The sequence below is a fragment of the Gopherus evgoodei genome, chromosome 10 (genome assembly GCF_007399415.2).
Source record: "Gopherus evgoodei ecotype Sinaloan lineage chromosome 10, rGopEvg1_v1.p, whole genome shotgun sequence".
Classification (NCBI taxonomy): Eukaryota; Metazoa; Chordata; order Testudines; family Testudinidae; genus Gopherus; species Gopherus evgoodei.
This window is the reverse complement of record NC_044331.1, coordinates 28,122,432-28,148,202: the sequence shown is the minus strand read 5'-3', so window position 1 is coordinate 28,148,202 and position 25,771 is coordinate 28,122,432. Positions and strand designations below refer to the sequence as shown.

The 25,771-nt window shown below is 38.4% G+C and overlaps 1 protein-coding gene across 1 annotated transcript in view; it reads left to right on the top strand.

Moving 5' to 3' along the window:
- The window catches only part of MYO1E (myosin IE), a 153,409-nt gene that overhangs the window by 73,600 nt on the left and 54,038 nt on the right, over positions 1-25,771 (top strand). Inside the window, 13 exon segments of the mRNA XM_030577662.1 lie at positions 4,255-4,342; positions 7,198-7,287; positions 8,714-8,845; positions 9,344-9,478; positions 11,184-11,316; positions 11,928-12,124; positions 13,456-13,536; positions 13,901-13,987; positions 15,634-15,720; positions 16,957-17,124; positions 19,651-19,736; positions 20,453-20,534; positions 22,837-22,943. Coding sequence (XP_030433522.1) covers positions 4,255-4,342; positions 7,198-7,287; positions 8,714-8,845; positions 9,344-9,478; positions 11,184-11,316; positions 11,928-12,124; positions 13,456-13,536; positions 13,901-13,987; positions 15,634-15,720; positions 16,957-17,124; positions 19,651-19,736; positions 20,453-20,534; positions 22,837-22,943 — 1,473 coding nt within the window.

Below are 25,771 nucleotides of genomic sequence, written 5' to 3'. Positions count from 1 at the left end.
GTGCACAGATTTTAAGTGACTTCCCTCAAGTCACACAACAAATTAGTATCAGAGGGGGGGCATAGGAGTCAGAAGTCTTGATTCCTAATCTCCTACTTTAATCACTAAATTACCCTTCCTCTCAATGATGAAGAAGTGGAAATAAGTTTAGTTTTCTTCTGAGTTCAGTGAAGTTTTAAGAGACTGCTTTATGCAAATTTTTACTCTTCCAGAGTAGCAACTACTACTGGAAAAAATTGGGTAGACCTATAAAACATTTTTTAATTATTAGGAACATATCAAGAAAGTGAATTTGATTTCCAGTAAGGAAAGACTACAGGTTGAAAATTAGTTATGTCAGTGCCACTAACAATTTATTTTCCATAATCCAGTTTCTTCCTATTTTCTTTTAGAATATATACCATATTTTCCAATTTTTATAACAGCTATATATGGAAACATTTCCTACTATAACATGAGATTATTTCAAATAAAATGTCATTTTTATGTTTGTCTAATGAACTTGAGCCATTATAGCCTGCTCAATTTAAGAAACACGCACTTCTAGGATATATAAGATAGTAAGAGACTAAGATAGAAAATAGAGCTTGTATTATTTTATAATCATTGGAGAAGTAAGAAAGCAGATAGATGTCTGTGGAAAAACTGCTCTAGGTGAATAATTTACTGGAATTATCACAATTCTCAAGGCATTTGACTAATTTTGTGCTTGATTCAGGAGAAGGCAAGATACTATCAAAGTGCATCAGATGCAGTTGTTGCAGTGTATAAATAATGTATCATCATCATCATATTGCAGTTCTAGATTTAATATTGCCAATTTACTGGTCTCTGATCAATAAAACTGTAAAAACCAGGAAAAGTATGTGCATGTATAAATCTAAAGTAAACTGTGAAAAGGCAGGCTTGTAACCAAAGTCACATTATTTAAAGTATCACTTAAATCCAGAGACTACAAATAAAATGGAACTAAATTCCTCCATGTTAATGTTCATGGCTACCACTATTATTTAAATGAATAATACAAACCACGCATAATTTGAAGAAAGGGGAGGGGGATAAATTATATAGTGAGGAAATCTTTTGTTTAAAGTGATTTATGACACTGTTTTAAATGAGTTCAAATTTATTAAAGGCTGTGTTATTTGTCTTAGCATTTCTTTCCCCTCATTCTCTGTAATTTGCCCTGAAGGTTACTACAGCATGGTCTTGCAGGGTATGCCCCAAATGGGATACTATAGCTTAGATATAATGGTGACTTTAGGGATCCATTTATGGGCTTCCCCATGTAAAGGTACTTGTAAACAGCATGCTAATGTTGTCTGGGAGGTATGCACCTGTATCCGACTGACTTTTGATTGGAGTTGTGTACCTAGCCTCCTGCGGTTCCTTTTGAAGGTTCTAGCTGTTAGGCTGAGCTGCGATGGTTAGATACAGATAGGAATCGAACCCTTCCAAGCCTATCGATAAATGTCAATAAATGTTGATTTCACTGCACACGCATAAATCAGTGGAAAATATTTCCATCAATAATCTTCAGCATTTACAGATAAACAAAGTAAGAAAAATGCTGGTTGAGAACTTACTAGCATCAAAATGCAGTGGTTTAGACTTTTGAGTTAGGCTTGTTACAAATGGACTAGTGAATGAATAGTAAAAACAGGTCTGATTGGGTGATTTAAGGATATTTAGTTTATGTATTTTGGCATGGGATATTGAGAGTTTGTGTTTTAACAGTTTCTAAAGCTTTAACTTTTTGAATTTCACTGTCTACTGTCAGTAAATAATTCTGACTCCCCATAATTTCATGCAACTGAAAATTTAAATAGCTGCAAATCTTAAAAAAAACTTAAAAACGAACAGTGATATTACCTATCAATTATAAAAAAAATAAAAATTGAATTCTGCCAAGCCTAGATCACTCAGGAAATGTCCTTGAAAATTATTGGTTGCTAATGGGGAAAACTGTATTTGGAATGAGAGTATTCCAGGGAGCGTAGCAGGAAGTAAATAGCATCTCTAGTAGGTCACAGTACTAAAGGCATAATTCTGTCTAAAGGAGGACATCTTTTAAAAGTGAAAGTGTAATTGGTGGTTCATTTTGGAATGCCACTTCAGAAAGGCTTTTTGTTTTCTCTCCTGTTTCATTTGACTCTCTTTAAAAAAGAGTGAGATACAATATGAGCTTAGATACAGCTTGGTTCTTAGTGAGAATAAAACATGGAACAATCAGTTGCACACATACAAAGTGGGAAATGACTGCCTAGGAAGGAGTACTGTGGAAAAGGATCTGGGGGTCATGGTGGATCACAACCTAAATATGAGTCAACAGTGTAACTCTGTTGCAAAAAAAGCAAAACATCATTCTGGGATGTATTAGCAGGAGTATTGTAAGCAAGGCATGATAAGTAATTCCTCCACTCTACTCTGCACTGATTTGGCCTCAGTGGAGTATTGTATCCAGTTCTGGGTGCCACATTTCAGGAAAGATGTGGACAAACTGGAGAAAGTCCAGAGAAAAGCAACAAAAATGATTAAAAATCTAGAAAACATGACCTATGAGGGAAGATTGAAAAAACTGGGTTTGTTTAGTCTGAAGAAGAGAAGACTAAGAGGGGACCTGATAACAGTTTTCAAGTACATAAAAGGTTGTTACAAGGAGGAGGGAGAAAAATTGTTCTTAACCTTTGAGGATAGGACAAGAAGCAATGGGCTTAAATTACAGCAAGGGTGGTTTAGGTTGTACATTACGAAAAACTTCCTAACTGGCACAGTGGTTAAGCACTGGAATAAATTGCCTAGGGAGGTTGTAGAATCTCTATCATTGGGGATTTCTAAGAGCAGGTTGGACAACCATCTGTCAGGGATGGTCTAGATAATACTTAGTCCTGCCTTGAGTGCAGGGGACTGGACTAGAGGACCTCTCGAGGTCTCTTCCAGTCCTGTGATTCTGTGATCCTGTAGGGAACTGTTTTAATTCTTCTCATGTCTCCATACTTTTAAAAAATTGCTGATCCAGACATACTGCTTTCTTTCTTCCTGCATACTCAGCCAGTGTCCCTCATTTTAGTCCCGAAATTACCCATGCTCCACACAAATTGGGAGCCTCCTCATTCTTGTTCAATATGAGGACTGATGTGTCTTGCACCAGTACAAGTGTAAATTAGGACTAATTCCATTAAAATCACAATTTTTAAGTGTGAGATCAGAATCATTCCCCATATGTAGTATCGTCTTAACCCATTTCAGTTCAACACAGAACCTTTTATTTCCCCTTGAGAGGTCCTGTGATCTTTGTCCAAATGCTAGCAGTAGATGAAAGGGACTCCTAATCTGTTGCAAGATGTATCCTAATGTCACCACTGAAATGAAATATTTTAAAGGAAGGAAGGAAGGAATTGTGAAAAGTTAGAGTGGAATATTAAGCCTTCTCGTAGCCTGTGTCAAGAGGCATAAGACCAGGAAGATAGTTCTCAGTGAGTCATTATTAATCACATCCTGAATGACGATTTCATTCAGGAACGCCTAAAAACAAAAAGACTCCTGTGGAATCTAGGCAGATGGCTTCCCTTAAAACATAAGGCTGGGATTTTTAATGGAACCTAAGGGACTTAGGCACACTAATCCCACTAAAATCCTATGGTAATTGGGTTCTTAGCCCCTTGAAAAATTTCAACTTAAGTATATTAATTTCTCTGTTTTAATACTTTCCCTTTTTATATGTCTGGTGAAGATTTCGTGTGTGTGTATGTAACATTATTTATTCTATGTCATTCAGTGACAAACATACCCCAGAAGTATCATGTTAGAATGTTATATGTCATATTCTATATGCTGTTAATCAGCTGATTTAAATTTGGGGCATATTTATTATTGTGGTAGCTGTTCTTGGTTAAACAAGGCAAATCTCAAGCAACTCCAGTAGAAACCTGAGTTTCTCTGTATTTATACTTGTCTTCACTAGAGTTATTCCTGTTTTAGTGTATCAGAGTGTAGAATTTGGGCCTGTGTTGGAAAACCTTTTGGTAGGAGTGACAATTTATCTTTCTTCTTTCAGTTACGTTTTCCAAAGTGTTTCCTTAGAAAACTAAATCATGAAGGTCTAACTATCGTAGACTTTTATTTTGGGTAACTCTCTATCTACACAGTTTTAGTGCTGCTGAGTATGGTGGTATCCCACATTTTATCAAGTTCCATGTTGTTTTCAGGTTTGAACCACTTAACAGATGTGTATTTGTGTTCCTCTCCTCCTAGTGGTGAAAGCGGTGCTGGAAAGACTGTAGCTGCTAAATATATCATGAGTTACATCTCTAAAATATCAGGAGGTGGTCCCAAGGTACAGGTGAGTTGATACAGTGTAATGTTGCTGTAAAGAAACCATGTCAAATCTTACTGTGTAGCCACAGTGCCAGGAATGACACTTATGAGGTAAATGGCTGAGCACACATGTACAGCCAACATAGATCCCCTAGCATAGAAACTGGTGTGTACTGCACAAACGGGTCTTCCAGAGTTCAGGTATCCCTGAATTGTACTGTGTAGGGGATGGATGAATTGGGGCCAGGGATTCACCCCTGCACAGATCTGCTGATCCTCCACCTGTGGAGTTCATAAGATGAAAACCCACTAGTCTGAACAGATCCCTGTGGAACAGCTTCAGTGTTGATGCTGAATTATTTAAAGGTTAAAGATTTGGGGGGGGAAATGTTAATGGAATTTGTGACCTCAAGATGTAGAGAGAGAAGTTTAATTTATAGCAGCCAAACATTATTTAACAAAATCTCAGAAAATCTGCTTTTTCTACAATGCCAAATATGAATTTTTACTAGACCTTTCAGATCCAGAGAGAATTGAACTGTCTCTCAGTGGTTCATATCTCCCATTAAATCATGGATTTGTGTTCACACATTAGAGAGAAAAGAGAAGGACTTTTATTAAACATTATTTTAAACTATCTAGTAGGAAATGTAATTTCTGGGAGCGAGCTAGAACGGTGAATAGTTGCTTGTTAATAATTCTGAAATGTGTCTGCACTATCTACACAAATATTTTAACTAAAGCTAATAGTAAATTAGCCATAAAATTCCACTAATGGAGTTCTAGGGGATCATGAGCTGATTGACAGACAACTATTCTTGGTAAGTAGTGGCTGCTCTTTACCAGTATGCTTCCCTGCCCCCCACACCCTCTGCTTACCATAATACATTGGCCTTAGTACAAGCTCTGATGATGATGATGTTCTTCCTGTTTTTTGGGGGGGAGACAATGATACAGGGAACATTGCACAGTCATTCAATAGCAAAGGGAAAATGTGCATTGTGTTATTTTTGGAGTGGCCTTAATCACATTATAAATAATTGTTTCCGTTATTTTAAGTAAATCCCAGCTGTTCCAACAAGATGCAAAATAAACTCAGCAGTTACAAGTCATAGCTGATTAAACTGATACATTTCCTTGAGTAGTGTATTGTTTTTGTGTGAAATTCAACCCTCCCTACACTAACGTGAATATACAAGTTTTGAGCAAGAAACTAACACCCTGATCCTACTCCCATTAAAGCAAATGGCCTTTCCACAGCTAATGCTTCAAACTATGGGCTGATGCCTCTCTGCACCTGCTAGGCTGAGTTTTATGATAATTGAATCTGTATAAGTGAGAATCCAGTGGCCTCCTTGTGGTCTGCTCCTAGCACTTCTCTCCTTGCTGTCTGATTCGAAGCTCTCACAGAGCTAACCACTAACCCATTTGCAGTCTTGAGCTAGCGTTCCTTATGCCGGCAAAACTCCCATTAACTTGATGAGTTTTGCTTGTTTTAAGGAATTGCAAGATTGGGCTGCAAGGTTATAGGTTGAATTAGTAAGCAGTTATTTCATAAACAGGACATAAATACTTTGAAACTGAGTGGATGACGTGTATAGTGTTAAAATAATTATTGTTCCCCATCCTGATCACCAGATGCTTTGCACCATTCAAACATAGCCTATGTATTTTGTCTAAATTTTAAATTATTCAGCAGCGTTCTGAATCTGCTTTTCAAGTCCTACATTTTCCAAATTCTCTACCTTCCTCCATTTTATCTATTTGCCATTGTCCTCAATATTCCAGTTTCCTTCTCTACTTGTTTCATTACTTCTTTTTTGGATAGTAGGCCTTATTTAGTAGGGAAGTTAAAGGCAAAAAGGATAAAATGTGGCCAGAAATGTTGCAATCTTGGGCCAAATTGTGCCCCCAGATACACTTGGTAAAAACCTGGAATAACTGTTGATTTAATGTAGATTTATATGCAGTAGCTCAGGTTAGAATATTATCCTCAAGGTTTTTTGTCCAACTCAATCTAGCCATAATCCAGAAAAATAAAGTTTCTCAGATAAATGTACTTAGTGGAACAGGAACATAGGATTCACTATACAGGATCCAGACTATTAATCCATCAAGTCTGGTAGCCTCCTCCCAGTGCTCCAGCACAAAACTAACCCCTTTGTCTCTGGTCCTCCTTCCACTCCAGTAAATCACTCAGCCAATTGTGAACTGTTCTACATGGATATTTGTTATCTTTTAATGTTCCCTAGAAACGGGTTTTAAAAATTGCAAGCTACCTACTAACAAGGGGAGAAACTACCATTTCAGGGGTAGGAGGACTCTACCAGCAAGGCCAGTGATAGTGGCTTACTGGTACTAAGGGGTGGGAATCTACACCACTTTGCTTTTCTACCTCCGATATTCTTGTCCATCCCCCCATCTTCCTGGCTGCTGTGAGAGGGTGAGAGAAAAAGTTTCTGTTACTTTATCTCTGACCAGAGTCTGCCTCTGCTTCAAACCCTGTGAGCAGCAATGAAACTGTCAAGAAACAGGTCAGTTTTATTGTGCTGCTTCTTGGCATAGCTATGAGCAAAGCACTGGCTATCTGCAAGTTCAGGAAGATGACTGCAGCAGTTTATGTTCTGCTTAAGTCTGGATGATTTTCTTTACAATCATAAGAACTAGAAACTGAAAAAAAACAAAAACTTGCATTCTGCAGACATGATGGTGTAGATTTCCCCTCACCTGACCAAGAGGATATTCCAATGCCTGCTTGTAGAGACAGGCATCCTTGCACCTAATATATATGTCAAGTTTACAAATCAAGTGTGAGTGCTCCAAGACCTTGATAAAGATCCCAAAGCAGATTTTTTTTGTTGTTGTTTTAAAAAATTTCAGCATGTGAAGGACATTATTCTGCAGTCAAACCCTTTACTGGAAGCCTTTGGGAATGCGAAGACTGTGCGGAACAATAACTCCAGCAGATTTGTAAGTTCCTCTTGCAAAAGATTGCTTTTGCTCCTAACATCTGTGGGTTTGATTTGGACATCTTTGTGAAGGAAAATGCTGGTTTTCATGTAAACGGAGAGGCACACATTTTCAGGGCTCCTAGGTGTTATTGCAAATGTTTGTTTCTATTACTGTTTGGGCAAAGCTATTTGTAAGTAGTCTTATGTGTAAACAAGACAATTAGCAACTTAATTGGGGCCTAATCTGCACTGAACTGGAAGGTATGAGCGTATCTATTTTCCAGCCCATGTAATAATTGGCTTTGATTTTTTTTTTTTAAATGGGATGGAACAATTGCTAGCTTCACTGCTGGGCACGAAGGTTATTCATCTTTCCAAAAAGCAATAAGGAATTATTTTCAGGACTTAATTATAAATGTTATGCATACTAATGGGAACTAACAACGACATACAGAAAATGTAGCCCTTACAACATTTAATTGGGAAGAACCACCATGTATTTATAAAATATAGTGAAGAGAGAATGGGAGCAAAATTACTGTACATATGTGGGACCAACTGCCCTGCTTGTGTAAATGGGCACAGCTCCATTTAATTAAAATGGAGTTTTACCCTTTTACACCAGCATAGAATTTGAACTGTGCTTTTCCAGTGTTAGGCCTGTGTTGAAAATATATATAGATATATATCTGGATATAATAGAATATAAATGTCTTGACAGACATTCAAATATAAAGTGAAATAAAATATACAACAAGGTTAGCTGACACCTCCTTCAATGGGGGAATAAAATTCAAAACTGTCGATATCCTTATTGTTTTCCAATGTATTTCCCCTGCTGTGACTACCTATATTAGCAGTGAGCCTTGCTTGACAAACTTCTTCTCCTTTTGCTCCCCTTAAGCATCATACCCTTCACAAAACAAAAGTAAAGGTGTATTTTGCAGTTGAGATGGGTTACTAATGCAATTCCTCAGTCCACCAAGATAAAAGGATCATTGATATACATCACCTGGAAACAGAAGGCTGTATTAGCCACTGGTTTATGGAGTTGTAAATCTACTACACTGGAGTAGTTCACACATATATCAGTAGTAAATTTAGCCATCAGTGTTTCATTTCTGCAATTTGCATAATTCACACCAACCAAGTAAGGCAGAGGAAAGAAATCCCCCACTTAGTCCTTACATATGGGTTAGTGTACATCTTTGTTCTAATGCACTGCAGAATTATTGTGCTGGGTTTAGAATTAGGTAACTGGACATGGAAAAGTGAGGAAGAAAGTAATTGTTTCTTAAGAGTCCAGGCCTAAATTAACCTTGAAAGATTGAAGTAATACAGAATAAATATTCTAGTCAGTTTCCTTGAGTTATACCGCAACAGGCGTCTGCTTTAAGCTTAGTTTTTATTAATCGTTCAAAAACCTCTATAATTATTTGTTACAGGGGAAATACTTTGAAATCCAGTTTAGCCCAGGTGGGGAGCCTGATGGTGGAAAGATCTCCAACTTTCTCCTGGAAAAGTCTCGGGTGGTAATGAGGAATCCTGGAGAGAGGAGTTTTCACATTTTTTACCAGGTCCGAAATGTGCAGTTCCTTTCACGGTTATTTAAAAAATACTTCTTCCATTTCCAGTTTTTCCTTTATATTGGTCCATCTCTCAGTGAAGTCATGCTATTGATTGTATGTTTAAAAGGGCAGTCTGAATATTACTAGGTACCTTCAGTGCACACTAAGGCATTGTCTAACATAGACCCATTCAGTGGCTTGAGTCTCTTTCCAAATCCAGAAAACCGTAGACTCTCAGTGAAGTAACAACATGAGGTATTTCTAAGGGCCAGCTTGAAAATTCACTGTTGCCTCCCACATGGAAGAGTTTAATAGAATATAGTAGATAATTTCCCTGCTGATTTTTTAAAACTGTCCTCTGGAGTGTAATAGAGAATGATCACTTCTGTCTTCTCTGACATTACAACCTCAGTCACCTGTTCAAGAACTGTCCCTCCCCAACTGGAGAGAGTTAATAGCTAACTAATAACTAATAGATATCTGATTTCTGGTGTTTTTCTTTTGCAGCTTATTGAAGGTGCCTCCTCAGAGCAGAAACACAGCCTGGGCATTACCAGTATGGATTACTATTACTATCTGAGCCTCTCTGGATCCTACAAAGTAGATGACATAAATGACAAATCTGATTTTCAGGAAACTCTGGTGTGTTTTTAAAATCAGTGCTCCATGTGTGTGTATTCATTCAGATATACCTTTTAAGGCAAATAGGTTAATGTTTCATATTTACAGACAAAGGAAACGTGGGAAGGAAAACCACATGCTGCAAATTCCTGTAGATAAAAACTCACTCATATAATTTTAATTACCTCTTTATTATGAATGGATGTTTTTTCTGGGTAGCACTCTGATAGGCGCTGACTCCGTAGGTACTCTGGTGCTGGAGCACCCACGGGGAAAAATCAGCAGGAGCTCCTCACCCACTGGCAGCCAGCTCCCCCAGCCCCACCCGAGCCATGTTCCCATTCCTCTCCCTCTCTCCCAGCGCTTCCTCCACCACCTAACAGCTGTTTGGCAATGCTTAGGACTTTCTGGGAGGGAGGGGGAGGAGCGGGGATGCGGTGCACTAGGGGGAGGAGGCAGAGAAGAGACGGGATGGGGTGGGGACTTGGGGGAAGGGAATAGAATGAGGAGGCGGGGCTGGGTGGGAAAAGGTGAGGCAGGGACTTTGGGGAAGGGGGTGGAATTGAGGTGGGGCGAGGGCAGTGCAGGGGCAGGGCTGTGGGGGGGTGGGCATCGAGCTCCCACGGGGCAGAGGGGAAGTCAGTGCCTATGCTCTGATAATTCTGCTAAGATAGCCACACTGTAGACAGTACTTTTTGTCAGGAATTTGTTGGAAATTTATTTTAGAGGTACAGATTCAATAGACAAGGAGATCAGCCAATGAGCAGCAGATGAGAAAGTGCATTGTGAAAAATATTAAAATACAGCACGATGATTGGCTTCCACTGAGAAGTGAAAATTGAAAAAAAGAAAGCTCTCTGCTGCAAATAGTAGCATGCGCTGAAGGTTGGAGGAAGGGACTGAGGGCGTGTCTACATGTACAGCGCAGTGTAGTGCTTCAGTGGAGATGCTGCTCCTCTCCTGTCTGCATAGTTAGTCCACCTCTGTGAGAGGTGGTAGCTGTTTTGATGGGAGAAGCTCTCCCGTCGCCATACCGCTGTCTACACCAGGGGTTAGGTCAGTATAACTGTGTTGCTCAGGGATGTGGATTTTTCACACTGCTAGACAACCTAGTTATACCAAAGTATGTTTGCAGTGTAGGCCTGGCCTGAGAATCCGGAGACCAGGGCTCTGCATCCAGCTCTGATATTGGCTTGCTGTGTGCCTGTGGCTAGCTATGTGGATGCCTCTGCCACTTCTAATGCAAAACATTATCTAAGTGCCAAGAAAAATTACAGATTAGGAATCAGATTTGTAAAAGAACCATTTACTATACTTCATAAAAAACTATTCTGCAGATCAGTTATTTTATGACTGGCTGAAGTGCACAGCCTAAGCCAACCAAAATGTAACTATTCTAGAATCATGCAGTATGCAGTTTTCTCTTCTGTTAGGTCTAAATCATCTATTTTTTAACAGGAATAATGTTTTTGTAATACAGCGTTGTCCTAGAATCTGTCTCTCCTTTCGTGCTACAGCTTCATTTTAGCATATATGATGAGCTCAGCTAGATCTCCCATCCTGTTGATGAAATTCTGTGGAAACTTTAGTGGGTTTTGGATGCCTGATTGCTTTAAATTCTTTTGAAAATCCCAGACTTAATTTTTTGTTCCAATTAATTATTCATGGTTTGTGAACAATATGGGTAGTGAATAATGTTAGTTACTTGATGTCTTTCTTTTCCCAGCATGCAATGAACGTGATTGGCATCTTTGCAGAGGAACAGACACTGGTACTACAGATCGTGGCAGGAGTGCTGCACTTGGGAAACATCAGCTTTAAAGAAGTTGGCAACTATGCGGCAGTGGAGAGTGAGGAGTGTAGGTAGTTCTGGAAACAGTTACAAGATTAATGATGATGCAACAGGCTGAGGCCCAGATGTTGCAAGGTGAACTGAGTAGTGAGCTGCTTATCCAAATACAGTACATCATTGCTCATGCTCTGGGATTGCTAATTCAGTTTCTCTTTCAAAAACAATATGGGGCCATAGCCCCTAGTTACACCCATGCAATCTTATCAACTTAATTAATGAGAGGTGAAGCAGCAACTCCCTCCATAGCTGGCTTGGGTAGCCAGAGCATAGATGCTTGGGGCATTGTCCATATTCCTACCCTATCCAGGCATTAGATAAAGACACCTGCTGTCTTTTAAAAACTCTCTTATACTTTCTAAGGTTTGAGGTAAACAGCTGAAGAACTTTTTTGGGATGGGGTGCAGTTTATTTAAGATGCATCTGAGTGTAAAGACTTGAATAGTTTCTTGGAAGATTTAGAGAAGGTTTTGAGCCAGAAGTCCTGTTTTTACCACATCCCGCCAGGTTTATTTCTGCTGACTGCTACTTGAGATACTTGTGGGTTTTCTTGTTTTTTAAATCTTTAAATCACCATCCGTTGGTTTAGTTCAAAAACAACAACCCTAGTTGTTCTTGCAGTTTTGGCTTTCCCTGCTTTCCTCCTCGGAATTAACCAAAGCCGCCTGAAAGAGAAACTGACCAGCAGGCAGATGGACAGTAAGTGGGGAGGCAAATCAGAGTCCATTAATGTGACGCTTAATGTGGAACAGGCCTGCTACACCAGAGATGCTCTAGCCAAAGCCCTTCATGCCCGCATCTTTGACTACCTGGTGGATGTAAGTTGAATTTTTTCTGATTATGTCACTAGAGTTAAATGTTGAAAGGAATAAATATCCCATGTGGGATTTCCCCACAATTCTCTGCTTTTGGCCATTGTATCCTTCCCCCACTGCACTACATTTTCCTCAAGCCTTAAACAGCTGTTAATTGCTAACCACTGTTGTACAGCCCTCTCCATGCCCTCCCCCCTCCACACACACGAGCCCCCTGGTGCCTGCCCTAGAGCAGGAATGCTGAGGGCAAGGGAAAGGGGCAAGGGAGAGGCTCTTCCATGCAGTACTCCTGCACTGTACACATCCTTAACTTGCTTGTGTTTCTAGAGCATTTAGCTGGGGACATTATAATCATAGTGGCAGCACTGGATGGCACAACAAGGGCATGGCCATGGAACTCAAGACAGTGGCTGGAAGGCCCATGCTACATCTTTTCAAAAGGTTTAACCGGCTGGTGAGTGCATTATGCCTCTCAGCCTCCAGTCACTGCTGCCCAAGTGGTGTACCACGTTCTCCTCGGCCGCCCACCCTCCCCCCATCCCCAAAATACAGCTCACGCTTTTAGAACTTTATTGTGACTTATAGTGTGGGGCACTCTCAGGAAGGAAGAACAATCAGGTAATGAAACTCCCAGGGGGAGTGGTCACAGCCTCCCTTCATTGTCCCATTCTCGCTGCTTTCCACATACCGTTCTACTCCTTCTCCCTTCCTCACGTGCAAGGTAGTCTCTTTTCAGGATGAGACTCTAGGCTGAAATAGGAAGGGAGAAACATCAGATATTGGACAAGATACTGGGCTAGCTGAAGCAAAGGTTTGTTCCAGGGAGGCATTCCTATTTTCTTATAACTACCTCACCATGGCAGTTCCCACTGCCTATAGCAGATATCACTGGTGCCAGCAGCTTAAAAGAGCAAAACAAGGAAAAGCAGACATTTAAAAAGTTTAATGGGAAGAATCAGGTTTGCATATCAGCAAAACTCTAACTATTGCGCTTTTATAAAAGTTCTTTTTATTTCTTGTTTTCTTGTTTTATTTCTCTTTTTAAATGGTCCAGTAACTCTTTCTAATGAGAAACAGATTTACAGGTAGTAGTTCTGAAGGCTCACTTGCTTGGATAACAGGATAATGTAATACTCATTTGCTAGCTGACAACAGAGTTTACCTTTTTAAATAAAGTGAAATACACTTGCAAGGAGAAAAGAGGAGTTTCATACATCATTGCATATAATGAGGTTGTTTTTGTACAACCCAAATTTTTCAGTTCCAGGTTGCTTAAGGGTTTAAACTGTAGTTTGTTTTGTATAAACATGTTTTTTCTCTCTGTTTTTTATTAGTCCATTAATAAGGCTATGGAGAAGGACTATGAAGAGTATAACATTGGTGTCTTAGACATTTATGGCTTTGAAATATTTCAGGTAAGAGTGCAAAATTCAGGATCTGATTTGACCTGACGTTGAGAGGATTTTTTTTTAACTGTGTTCAAAACAAAGAAAGGAAAATGTCAGCTTCCTGGGCATTCATACTAACTACAGTGCCCAGTGGTAATAACTCACATAATAAAAATGAAGTACTGAAAACAGCTTCAGAGAATCTAGGTCACTAACCTTTACACTGAAGTGCTGACAATACACGGAATAACTGTAAAATCAGCTGCCAGCTCATCATTGAAAATGTTCATTAAAATCTCTCCAAAAGTAGCTTATTATAAAAAAAAATAAAAAGCTGTTGAATGTGGAGCATGAGACTAACAATGTAATTTTTTTCTTTGTTTTATTATAGAAAAATGGTTTTGAACAGTTCTGCATCAACTTTGTTAATGAAAAACTGCAGCAGATTTTTATTGAACTGACACTGAAGGCAGAACAGGTAACTACACATTGATAATCTCTGAGTTAAAAATTCAGTTAGCTGTCACCCTTTCATTTGGTGCTGGACTGAGGTTTTAGACAGTGACAACAAAATTTGCCTTATTGTAAAGCGAGACAAAAAAAATTCATTGCAGTTGGCTAACCTTGAAAATGTAAATAGCATCAGTTGCAGACACATTTATCTTCCAATACAATGATACAAAGGTGAGTCTCTTGCACAGTGTATTTATGCAGTCATATGACTTTCTGACCACATGTGCTGTGTGCTCTGACTCACTGACAGAACTGGAAAACTGAAGCCTCGTTCCATCCCTCCATTTTTGTGGGAAATGGCACTAAAAGTTAAATGCAAAAACAGTTTGTCTCACCCATTTTTCTCTATTCTTTAATGAAATAGAGAATTCAGTTAATTTGACTGTACATTTATTTTTACTTTACCCATTCCTCACTTCTCTGCTCTTTTAAAAGCATGTGCCTTTCTCTGCCCTGGAATGTCCTTGCCAAGTTTCTCCTTACATGAGCATCAAATTCTACATGAGAAAACAATAATAGCGTGCAATATGCCCAGAGAGGTGTGGTCTAATAGTGCAAGTATAAACCTGGCGCCCAAGGACTCCAGAGTCAGCAGCTAAGTGTTCTTGGGCCAGTTACTTGGGGTCAGTATTTCCAAAAGTGTACATACACAATTGCACTTCCACAAAAGGGCACACAAATGACTAGTTAAGCATCTAGCTGAACATTTATGTATGTAATTGTTACAATTACAAATTGTTACAATTACAAATTGTGACATTTTTCTATAAAAAATGTTTTAATTAAAATGTTTTTGACCAGCTGTAGCGTTGGTTGCACTCACATCGCAGGAATTGCGCACAGAAAGAGGGAGCATAGCTGGTCCTGCATTTTTGCATGTACAGCTCTGAACATGCTGTTGTAGAGATCTGTTCCTTAGCGTCTCTCTCTCAGTTTCTCCATCTATAAATTAGCCTTGAGAATATTGACAATCACCTGTGTCTCAGGTATTGTGAAGCTTGTTTTGTTAGCGTTTGTAAGGTGGGTTGAAGATAAATATGTTAACTGAAAATCCTGCTCTGATTAGTAACTGCTTGAGTCATGGGTGAGGAGAATGGAAGGACTCTAAGGCATCTGAACAGTACAAGGTGCACTGGATGAAGAGGGAGGATTTTATCCTCTGCAATGTCAGTGTTATGTAATACAGAGTTGAATTGTACCCCAATATTATTTTTCTCAAAGTAACTGTAAATCTGATATTGGGAGACATATGAGATCAGAACAGGGGAAAGGTATGTTGTACTTGGTGTTTTGGTCACAGGTATTACCACTGTGTTATTGAACTTATATTCAAAGGGCCAGATTCATCCCTGTGGTAACTCTGGACTCAAAGAGATGAATTTAGGACACAGTTCTATGAATCCTCCATGTGATCCCATAGAAATTATCCAGCAGGAATTATTGTCATTGCTTTTGGCAGGATCATCGAAAAGAAGCTCCCAATCACCTGTATAGACAGGTCTTTTAAAACCATTTGAATGGTATAGAATTTATCTGTGTGTGAACTATCCTAAATCCACTACTAAACCTATAGAATGAGTAAATATTTGAGTCTTTCTTTCTATCTCACAGGAAGAATATGTGCAAGAAGGAATTATGTGGACACCTATAGATTATTTCAACAACAAAATAGTATGTGACCTCATTGAGAATAAAGTGGTAAGTTTTTGTCACAAATACTGGTGCATGAAACTGAGACAACATTTTTCTCCAAACTAATTGTTAGGACTGTCTTGGTGTCAAAAATCAGAGGGGTAGCTGTGTTAGTCTGGCTCTGTAAAAGCAGCAAAAGCATCTGACGAAGTGAGTATTCACCCAGGAAAGCTCATGCTCCAGTACGTCTGTTAGTCTATAATGTGCCACAGGACTCTTTGGTGCTTTTGCTGTCAAGAGTAGCCCAGGGTTGTGCAGCAAGTGGGACACTCTAGTTCCATATGGGTAACATATATTAGAGATGGACTGAAATTAGTGCTGGTCAGAAGAAAAAAAAGCCACCACATTTTCCTGCTGGAAAATGGAGTTTCTTCAAAATCTAAATTTTCCATGAACTCCACATTGCACTGCGGTGGCTCAGTCAGAGGGAGAGACCATGATGAATTATGGGAAACGTAGTCCAGTTGGGGAACTGGGCCCATGAAGAGAATGGGACACGAGGGAGCAAAAACTACAACTGCCATGATGCACTGTCACAGCTCAGGCAAAAGCAGAGATTAATGTTGACCCAATACAAGGTGTTTTTTCATTTCCAGATAGAATTTTTTCAGAACTTTTTTCCATGAAAACTTTTATATTTAGACTTTTCATCCTGACTTGGGATGAAAATAAACGTCAAAATATCAGAATTTCCCATGGAACAGAAATTCTGGTTTGTTTGAGCAGCTCTACTGTTCACCCCCACACAAAGGCCCAAACTTTGCTGTTGGTTCAGAGGAAATGGTGAACTGTATGCTTAGCATTTCCAATGTTCCCTCTCTTATCTGTATGTAAAGAGACGTATGGGTAGGATAATGTTGTGTGTCACACTACAATTTTAGAGATTTGACTTTGAGTTTGTCAAGTTGCAGGAATAGAGATTAATAGTATTTATTTGAAATGTGGGTTAGTTTTTGGTGGTGGGGGAAGAAAAATAACTATTTGTGACAGCTTTAAGCTAAAAAAAAATAGATTTTCTCCTTGTCATTAGAGCTGTCTAGTCAATCCTAGGACTTCCAATTCTTCCTTGACTTTTTTTTCATGTTAATGGACAAATTAATCCCCAGTATAACTCTATTGGCTGTGGGGAAATTATACCTGAGATGAATTTGCTCTAGTGTTTTACTCTGTCAACCTTGAAACCATATCATATGTTTCTTTACTTTTCTTCCTCCTCTTCCCCATTTACCTTTGCCCTGTCAGAATCCCCCAGGAATTATGAGCATTCTGGATGATGTGTGCGCCACAATGCATGCAGTGGGAGAGGGAGCTGACCAGACGCTGCTCCAGAAACTCCAGATGCAGATTGGGACTCATGAACATTTCAACAGCTGGAATCAGGGATTTATCATCCACCATTATGCAGGAAAGGTGCTACAGAAAAACAGTTTTTTAAAAGGAAAAAAGCCCTATTCTTTTAAATGCTAATTTCTTTTAAATAAAAACACAGTAACCAAATGGAGGGGAAATAGTTTTAATCCTTGATTAAAACTAAATTATCAGTTGCACAGCTATAAAATTTAGAGAGTCTGACTCTCCTCTGACTGCCATCAGTTTTCCACTGGTATAACTCCATTGTCTGGTAGGGTTGTGGACTTTTTAATCACATTTTTATATAGGCAAAAGCGCTAGTGCAGCTGCAGTTGTAGTAGCCAAACTGTGCTTTTGCCAGTACTGTTTATTTCATTTGGGAAAAATCAAATTATGATGGCAAAAATACTCTTTTTCCAGTATAAAGTCCATCTACACTAGGAAGGTTTACTTTTATAGCTATACTGGCAAGCCTTTTCTAGTATAGACTGGGTTAAATCTCAGGCTCTGCTGTGTTTCTTCTCTACAGAATTTGAGTTTTTTTAAATTTTTTGTTTCCTCTCACACTAGGGACAATGGTCCTAGAGTCAGATTAGCAATTTACATCTGTGATAAAATAGTTACAACAAAACCACTAGTTAGAAATGTTATTGATTTGTATATTTACAGATTTGCAGTATCATTCAAGGTCAAAAATTTTGCTGCATATCAGAGAGATTAGGTTAAAAAAATAAAATGAGATTAAGGACATACTTTAATTGATAAGACAAGGAAGAAGCCTGCCAGATTGTCATTTCTTCCTTAGGCTACCCTTGCTCACACTGAGTAGACCCTTTACACTGTAATAAGTTCTGTTGAAATCTGTGGGACTGCTTGTGGAGTAACATACTGCTTAACAAGAGTAGGAGATTCTAGCCCAGAACTTGTAATGTGGCAGCATACTGCAGGGATTTCAGAAAGTGTGTTATCTTATATGTCAAATGTGCACAATAGGAGTAAGTTATAAACACATTTGCAGCCATAACTCTGAATTTCCTTGATTTGTTGATTACATTTAGGTCCTTTGCATTAGTTTCATTTGATCAGTTATTAAAAATACAAAATAAAAATAAGAAACCCATATAAGTATCAGTCAATAGCATTCATGTGGACATTTTAAAAAAAGGACCATAGAAAGTATGTTTCAAAGAGAATGTCATTGGAAACCTTAAAATTAGAATCATAGCTAAGTATGAAACATGGATATACAGGAAAAGATGTTATGAATAATTGCAAAAGCAATCATTATGTCTAAGGACTAGCTGTTTGCAAAACTAGAAGGTGTGAAGAAAAAGCAAAAAATATTAAAATATTTCTTGGAAGAGAAGAAAAAGTTTGACATGTGACTGACAGCTTGTTGCCAGAATTTAGACCAATATGAATAAAAACAGCTGAATTATAAGCCTCTGAAAAGTGATGTTTCCAATGGAAACCACAATGACCCTTAACAGCTAAATTTAAGTCATTTTCAAATAAAATATAGTCCAGCTATTTATCATGACATACTATGGGTGATTGGCTAGAAGATCAGCAACCAACCATCAGCTGTAAGGCAATTGAAAAGAACACAACATAACCTTGAGTGAAGCCATGGACTTCAATGAGATCAAGATTGCACGTAGTATTTTCTTATTGTAGTAGCACGTGGACAACACTGAGGTGCAGAATATTTCGTGTATTCTGGTTGACATAGGTTATTACTACAGGGGTTTTGGTATCAGTCTGCCTTACCTATCTCTTGACATGGCACTAAGACTATGCAGAACTTTGACATGCAGAAACACTCATTTCCTATTTCTTTCTCCTACAGACAGTAACAACTGTTTCCATTATGAACTGCAGTGCTAAGATACCATGAAGAGAGTCTTTTTTCCTTTTTTTTCTTTTTTTTTAAGAGTGAAATAAAGGAATTCAGTCAACTTGAAATCCAGTCAGTTTAAAAAAATCAAGTTAAAATCACTTTTGGGTATCGCATCTGTTCCCAAGTGTGTCTGCCAATTTTTGTGGTTTTTACAGATGACATTATCTGTGGCAGTGTGAGAGACCCACTGAAAGCAGAGAGGAAGTGAATTACACAGGAGAAACAGTGAAACTAACTGCATACAAAGTGCTGTCAAATGATGGTGTCCCCCTTAAATCTGGAATAAATGTGCAGGTGTTCTGTTTATTATTTTGTACTAAGTCCTGCTGCATTTCTCCTATTCATGATTTTTTTAACACTGCAGTACTTATTGATTTTATTTAATTACAGAAAACCCTGATTATGCAGAACCTTTGTTGTTGTTGTTTTTCTTTATATGAGATTAAATTTATTGTCAGGCTGTTGCATCTCATTACCCAGCTGCATGATGTTCTTTTTCATTATATTCTAAATACATATCTGACATCAGCTAAGTCTTACATGACAAACTCATGAGGCAAATTATATTCAGAGATTTATTGGTTACCACAAATCAGATCAACAGAAAAATCGTGGGGGTTTTAAAATATTGCTTAATTATCAGGTTCTCTACTAAACATCAACATTTGATTTCCACCTTGGCCCAGGTATCCTATGAGATGGATGGATTCTGTGAGAGGAATCGGGATGTTCTTTTCATGGACTTGATTGAACTCATGCAGAGCAGTGAGCTGTACGTAGACAAAACTTGTTTAACACTTACACTTTGGGTGACTAGAATGTTGGTTCAAGAGGCCGGTGGCCTGATTCTCCACTGCCTTGCACCATGTGTAGCCATTTACACCTGTGCAAAGTGGTTATAAAACACGACCAGATCAAAATGGTAGCATTTTATAGCCAGTTTGCACAGATGTGAATGACTATACACGGTGCACGGTGCAGTGGGGGGTCAGGCCAAAGGTAGATTAGATATGATCAGTGGGCAGGCTAGATACTGGTCAGAATCTAGCCCTGAATAAGGGCTTCAGGATCTAGTCCAGTGATTTGTAAAGTGCTTTGAAATCAACAGAAGAAAGGTTCTTGGTTAAAGGTACAGAATAGCATTTTTAAATATTGTCTATTTTAATTAATAATGTTGATATGTTAACCTTTTAAAAAAAATTAAGGCCATCCACATAATATTCCTTTGAATCTGGGATTTTGTGACCCTTCAGAAATTCACGTGTCTGTGAAAGGGATCGCTGAAAAAGCACTGTCTGCAGATAAAGCTGTTTGAAAATGTGATCTTAGACTGATATGGTATGGCTGCATTCACAAATTACTGTAAATAATCATGCATAGTCACTAAACCACCAATTTCTACCATGTATCCCTTGATATACTGCAGTGTGCACAGTGCATGGTTGTCCTGTTCTCATATACCAATATGTCTTGCTAATTCTTTTCCAGACCTTTTATAAAGGCTCTATTTCCTGAAAATCTCCAAGCAGACAAGAAAGGCCGCCCAACCACTGCTGGCAGTAAAATTAAGGTATGTTCAGTTTATGCCTCTTGGATATAACTGGTGGAAAGGGTGGGGCAATTTTTCTTGGAGTTAGTATTTTTATCTTTGAAAACTTTCCTTTTACAATAATGGGATCGGCTCAAAGGGGTCTGATGCCCTAGCCTAGATAGAGGGACCAAAAAAAAAAAAATAAGCGCATTTCCCATCTCAGAGACACCTATACAAACAGTCACTAAACATTTTTCTACCCTGTGTGAAGTCTGTTTAACTGAATTGATGAGCTAGACCTTGTGACCTCGTCATTAATACTTGCACAGTGCTGGAAAATAAATTAGTTGTATGAGTGGTAAATACTTTTATTATGATTATTTAATAAATTTTTCTATTGAGAACAAGCCCAACTACACTGTATCCAAAATAAGAAATGTGCCTGTACTTCAAAGATAACAGGCCAAATTTCTTACTGGTAAATTGGGAAAGCTCTATTGACATCAGTGGAGGTACACCATTTTACGCCAGCCAAGCATCGGTCCCAGAGTGTTTTGTTTAAAGGTGAATGTTGCATTTGAGAAGTATATACAGGTTTTTGCATTGTAACCATTTCAGAATAAAAGTGAAAATTCAGTCAACTTCAGTATTTCAATAAATGTCAAAAAACAAAACAAAAATACCCCAACAGATTCTGCACAACTAACACGCAAAGGAGTAACTTCAAATTAGCAACATTCTTGGGTTTTATGAATGCATAGGGAAGGAGTGCTGGAACTTCGCATACACACTGTACACAAAATTACTTTACAACCAGGCCAACTTTATAATTTTCCTCATAACCAAAATAGGAGTTTTGGACAGTGAAAAAGAGTGAAAACCACTTTTTTCATTAAATACTGTATATACATACCCACACATGCTTATACATTGCATTTGGAAATTATATTTTCCCCCAATTACATATATATAATTTTTTCCCCAAATACAGTATATAACATGTGGGTGGGTGTGTGTATTTAATGAAAAAAGTGGTTTTCACTCATTTTCCTTGTCCAAAACTCCTAATTTGATTAAGAAGAAAATTACAAATCTGGCTCGGTTGTGAAGTAATTTTGTTTCAGCCATCACAACATTATATTTTGCCAGTTTCACTTTATGTGAATCTTTTTGCCCAGCTTTTCTTTGAATTTCTAAAGTGGCAATTGGTGGCAGTGATAGCAGCACTGGCATGTGCATAATAAATGAGCCCCTTCACACAGCTGCTTGGTGTCTTACAATTAACTACAGATAGCTTGTCCCTTTACATCCCGGAAAGACACCAGGACCTGATCCAGTGCTCACTGTAATCAATAAAAAGTGTCCTGTTGACTTCAGTGGACATTGAGTCAGGCTTCAGTGTTCAGATTTCTAGCATATTATTTGAAGATTGGCTTGAACTTAAGTCCCCCAGATCCCAAAGTCCCAAAAATTTGGAAGAGTTTAGATCCTAATCTGAAGTTAGCAATCTCTTGTTAGTATTATTACAGGAAATCTGTTAATAATTTGAATTCTCACTTTTTTTCAAATACATCTTAGTACTTTTGTCTAGAAAGCAATATCAGTCTAACGACACTGCCCCTTTTGTCATATTTCACCTTGACTGTCAAGATCAGCTGAAGCATTCACGTTAACAGCCCCAAGATTTAAATGTGAGGGGCTGGAGACAGGATGATTTCAAAGCCATCAACTCTCAACTCACTCTCCACCCTCAGGGCATTCTACCATGGCAGTATATCTGCTAAAGCCTTTTCTTAGGAGGTGGCTTGGCAATGGGATTGAGTTTCACTGTAGTGGGAGTTAGTGGACTTTGTCAGTGGATGTAAAGTCAGTCTGGTTGTATTAATAATGCATTCAATGTGTACATGTGCCTAGAGATTACAATGGGTATATTTTACAAATCAAATCAATAAGATGGAAGAGTTATCTTTGCCCTATCAAAAAAGGAGAGTTATACAACATAAGAGTGAGAAATAGAAAGATAAAAGTCTGGTAATGTAAAAATAACTCATAGCTTCCATGCTACTGACAGCTGGCCTTCAATTTTTGAGATTTTTAATGGAAACTCCTTGTGAATTTTAACTTTTTTTCCATGTATGTGACTATTTCCATGTAACCCTTTTACAAGGTCAAATTGAGTCTCTCTCTTCTAGACAACCTCACATGTGGCTGACACCTGCTGTACACTGTCCAAAGATACTGTGGTGGTCAGTGGATCAGTAGACAACTGACACTTTGAAGAAATATCCTATATAATTTACCTGAATCAGCTCATGTCTAAGTTTTGTTCCTCATTTCACAGAAACAAGCAAATGATCTTGTTGGTACCCTGATGAAATGTACACCTCACTATATCCGCTGCATCAAGCCCAATGAAACAAAGAAGCCTCGGGATTGGGAGGAGAGCAGGTATGAGTTAGCCAAGTATGGGATGGGCAGAGCCAAAGTAATAGTCAAAACAAGGCTTCCTTTGAGCGGCAGAAAAAGAGCATTTGTAATCACTCTGCATGCCAGCAAACAGAACTGGGTACTCGAGACACAGTACTCAAGAGAATCTTTCAGACTTGGCATATAACCACTTACTCTATGGCCTCTCCTAAACTCTGAGGAAAAACAGTGGTTTCGTTTGATTTAGCATTAGTAATTAATGTGGCTAATCTTAGTCTTTCCCTAGCCAATTATGGATAATCACAATTTACAGAATGTATTTAAGTCACTCCCTTAGTAATTAAGGGCTAAATTTTCAGAACATTACAATAGGATTTACACACCCAAATCCTGTTACACACAAATGGGATGTATCTTGTAACTTTTGTTTGCTGCTTTGAAAAACAGCTTCTACTAGTTAGTTAAAAACCTAGCAGTCTGAGCAGAAGTCACTCTGGGTATGTCTACACTGCGATAAAAAGCCTATGGCACGGCCACAGCTGGCCCGGGTCAGTGGGCTCAGGTCACAGGGCTATAAAATTGCAGGGTAGACATTTGGGCTCTGGCTGGAGCTCACACTCTGAGACCCCGTTTTCCAAAGATGTGTGTTGTTTTGCCATTGCTGAGGTAATTGGCAATGAAGTACAGGTAAATAGAATACAACACACTATGTGCTACCAGCCCCAGAAGTAAATTGACATCATCTAGCCATATAACTATGAGCACTTTTTCCCAGTTTTTAAAAGGAATGATCTCTCATTCATTAATCTGGATTTTATTGTTATATTCTATCTGTACTGGTAAAACCTCAAACACCCAGAAATTCTTTATAGTTGTTAGGGATGTCCCCAAGGAAGGGCAGATCTGCTCATATGCATATCCCTAAGTAAAACTGTAGTCTACAGTTCGTTTCTGTAGTGAAGATTCATGGGACTGACCAAAGGGATTTTTTAGTTTTGCTGTTTTCCTTACATAGTCTTGTGATCTTACTGCTGTGGAAAAGTTCAGTGACACTGGAAATGTAGCATCCAAATGGGTTGAAAGAGCCACAGTGATATTTTGCTGAACAATATTGGTTTGACCTTTGAAAGGAATATCTTTCTGGGGTCATTTAGTCTCTTGCACCACACCACTGCACACATATTTGAAAAATTGTTGTGGCTGCATATCTGATCTGCTTACAATTAACATGTTAATGGACTTCAAAAATATTGTCGTCTTGCTAAAGAAGAAAACTCTGCCCAGGGAAGTCTGTGTTGTTCTGTGCTACACAAACCCATGTCGCTCCAGGTTTGTACTTCAGTTGAATAGTTTCAGAAACTGTAGCACTCTGCTTAAGATAGACCTTGTATTAAATCTAAGCTTTAGCAGGGTTAATTGCTTATTCCAAAATTTGGGGTGTTTCTTGAAAATGTGTTTTTGTTTCAATTCTGGTACAGCTGCTTGGCCTGAAATTTTTTTGTATTAGCAGAATTCCTAGACCTTGACCCTGCCTGAGGTTGATGCCTGAAGGTAGATTTTTAAGAGTGTCTTTTTCTCAGGAAAAAAGGACGAAAAAGAAATGTTTAAGAAATGTTGTGTTGCTGGACACTGGTACTGGCAGAGTAGTAAGAAAAAGGGAGTTGTATTGATGTTCCACTGCATTATTCCACATGTGAACAGGAGGGAAAGCTATAAACAGGAAAATATATTTTTGAACATCATTTCTCTACTGTTACTGCACCAGGAGCCTTGGAATGGGTACAAAACCTACTTTGGTTCCTTGAACACTAACATTAAAATATGCAGCACTTTTTACTGTGCGTTTGAAGTCCAAAAAGCAACTTACATTGCTTAAGGAAACCATTTTTATAAATGTTTATTAAAAATAAAAAATAACTAGAGGGCTTTGTCATTGACAAGATGGGATTTTAAAAAGATAAATTATCCCCCTTTATAGTGTGAGTCATAGAAAAGGAATGTCTTGATTTAATAAAATCAATGGGCAAAACATCCTGTACTTTAGAGGCTTGGAATGAAGCTAAACTTAGAAAATAACTCCAATGAAGCAACAATTGAGAGCAGTGCTTAATTTGTGCAGGGCATCTCTAGGCTTGGCAGTTCATAGCCCAGCACCTTTGAGCTTGTTTCATCAGTTATGAATGTAAAAAAGTTGCTTGAGCTCCAGCACCTCTTTCACTACAAATTAAGCACTGATTGAGAGGTACCAGAATTTGAAATACGTCTTTGTAAAGAATGGAAAGATGGTAAGCAAAAGATTTAAAAAAATTATATATATATCATTTGAAGAAGCATTTTTTAATGCGGTGATTTGTTAAATTCACTTTAAAACTTTAGCAGTCCTGTTGTTTCTTATTGCAAGCTATTGAGATTTGGACCTTAAAAAAATAATCAGTCGTTTAATACACACCTCCTTCAACTCTCCGATGTGAATTATAAACATTCAGGAAATTAAGGAAATGCAGAGCAGTAAAGCGGGACTCATACAACAGCAACAAAAGTTCACTGAAAGATAGTCGCTTATTCTGAATTAATGTCTAAGCTTTAAAAAGTGCTCTAGCAGTATATACTTTCATTTTTAAATTTAGAAAAATGTAAAATATGCTCCCAAGCTCCAGAAAGGGAGAATGAAGTCCCAAAGAAAAGCCCTTTCTTTTACATTCTTTTTTCCACTTTGAGATTTAAGGTGAAATCCTCAGCTCCTGGGGAGAACTGAAGTAAAAGGGCTTTTCCTAGAGGAACTGTAGAGCTGTCAGAGGAATGGAGTCTTCTCCTTCATCCCATAAACAAGATACAGAGCACCTCCACAG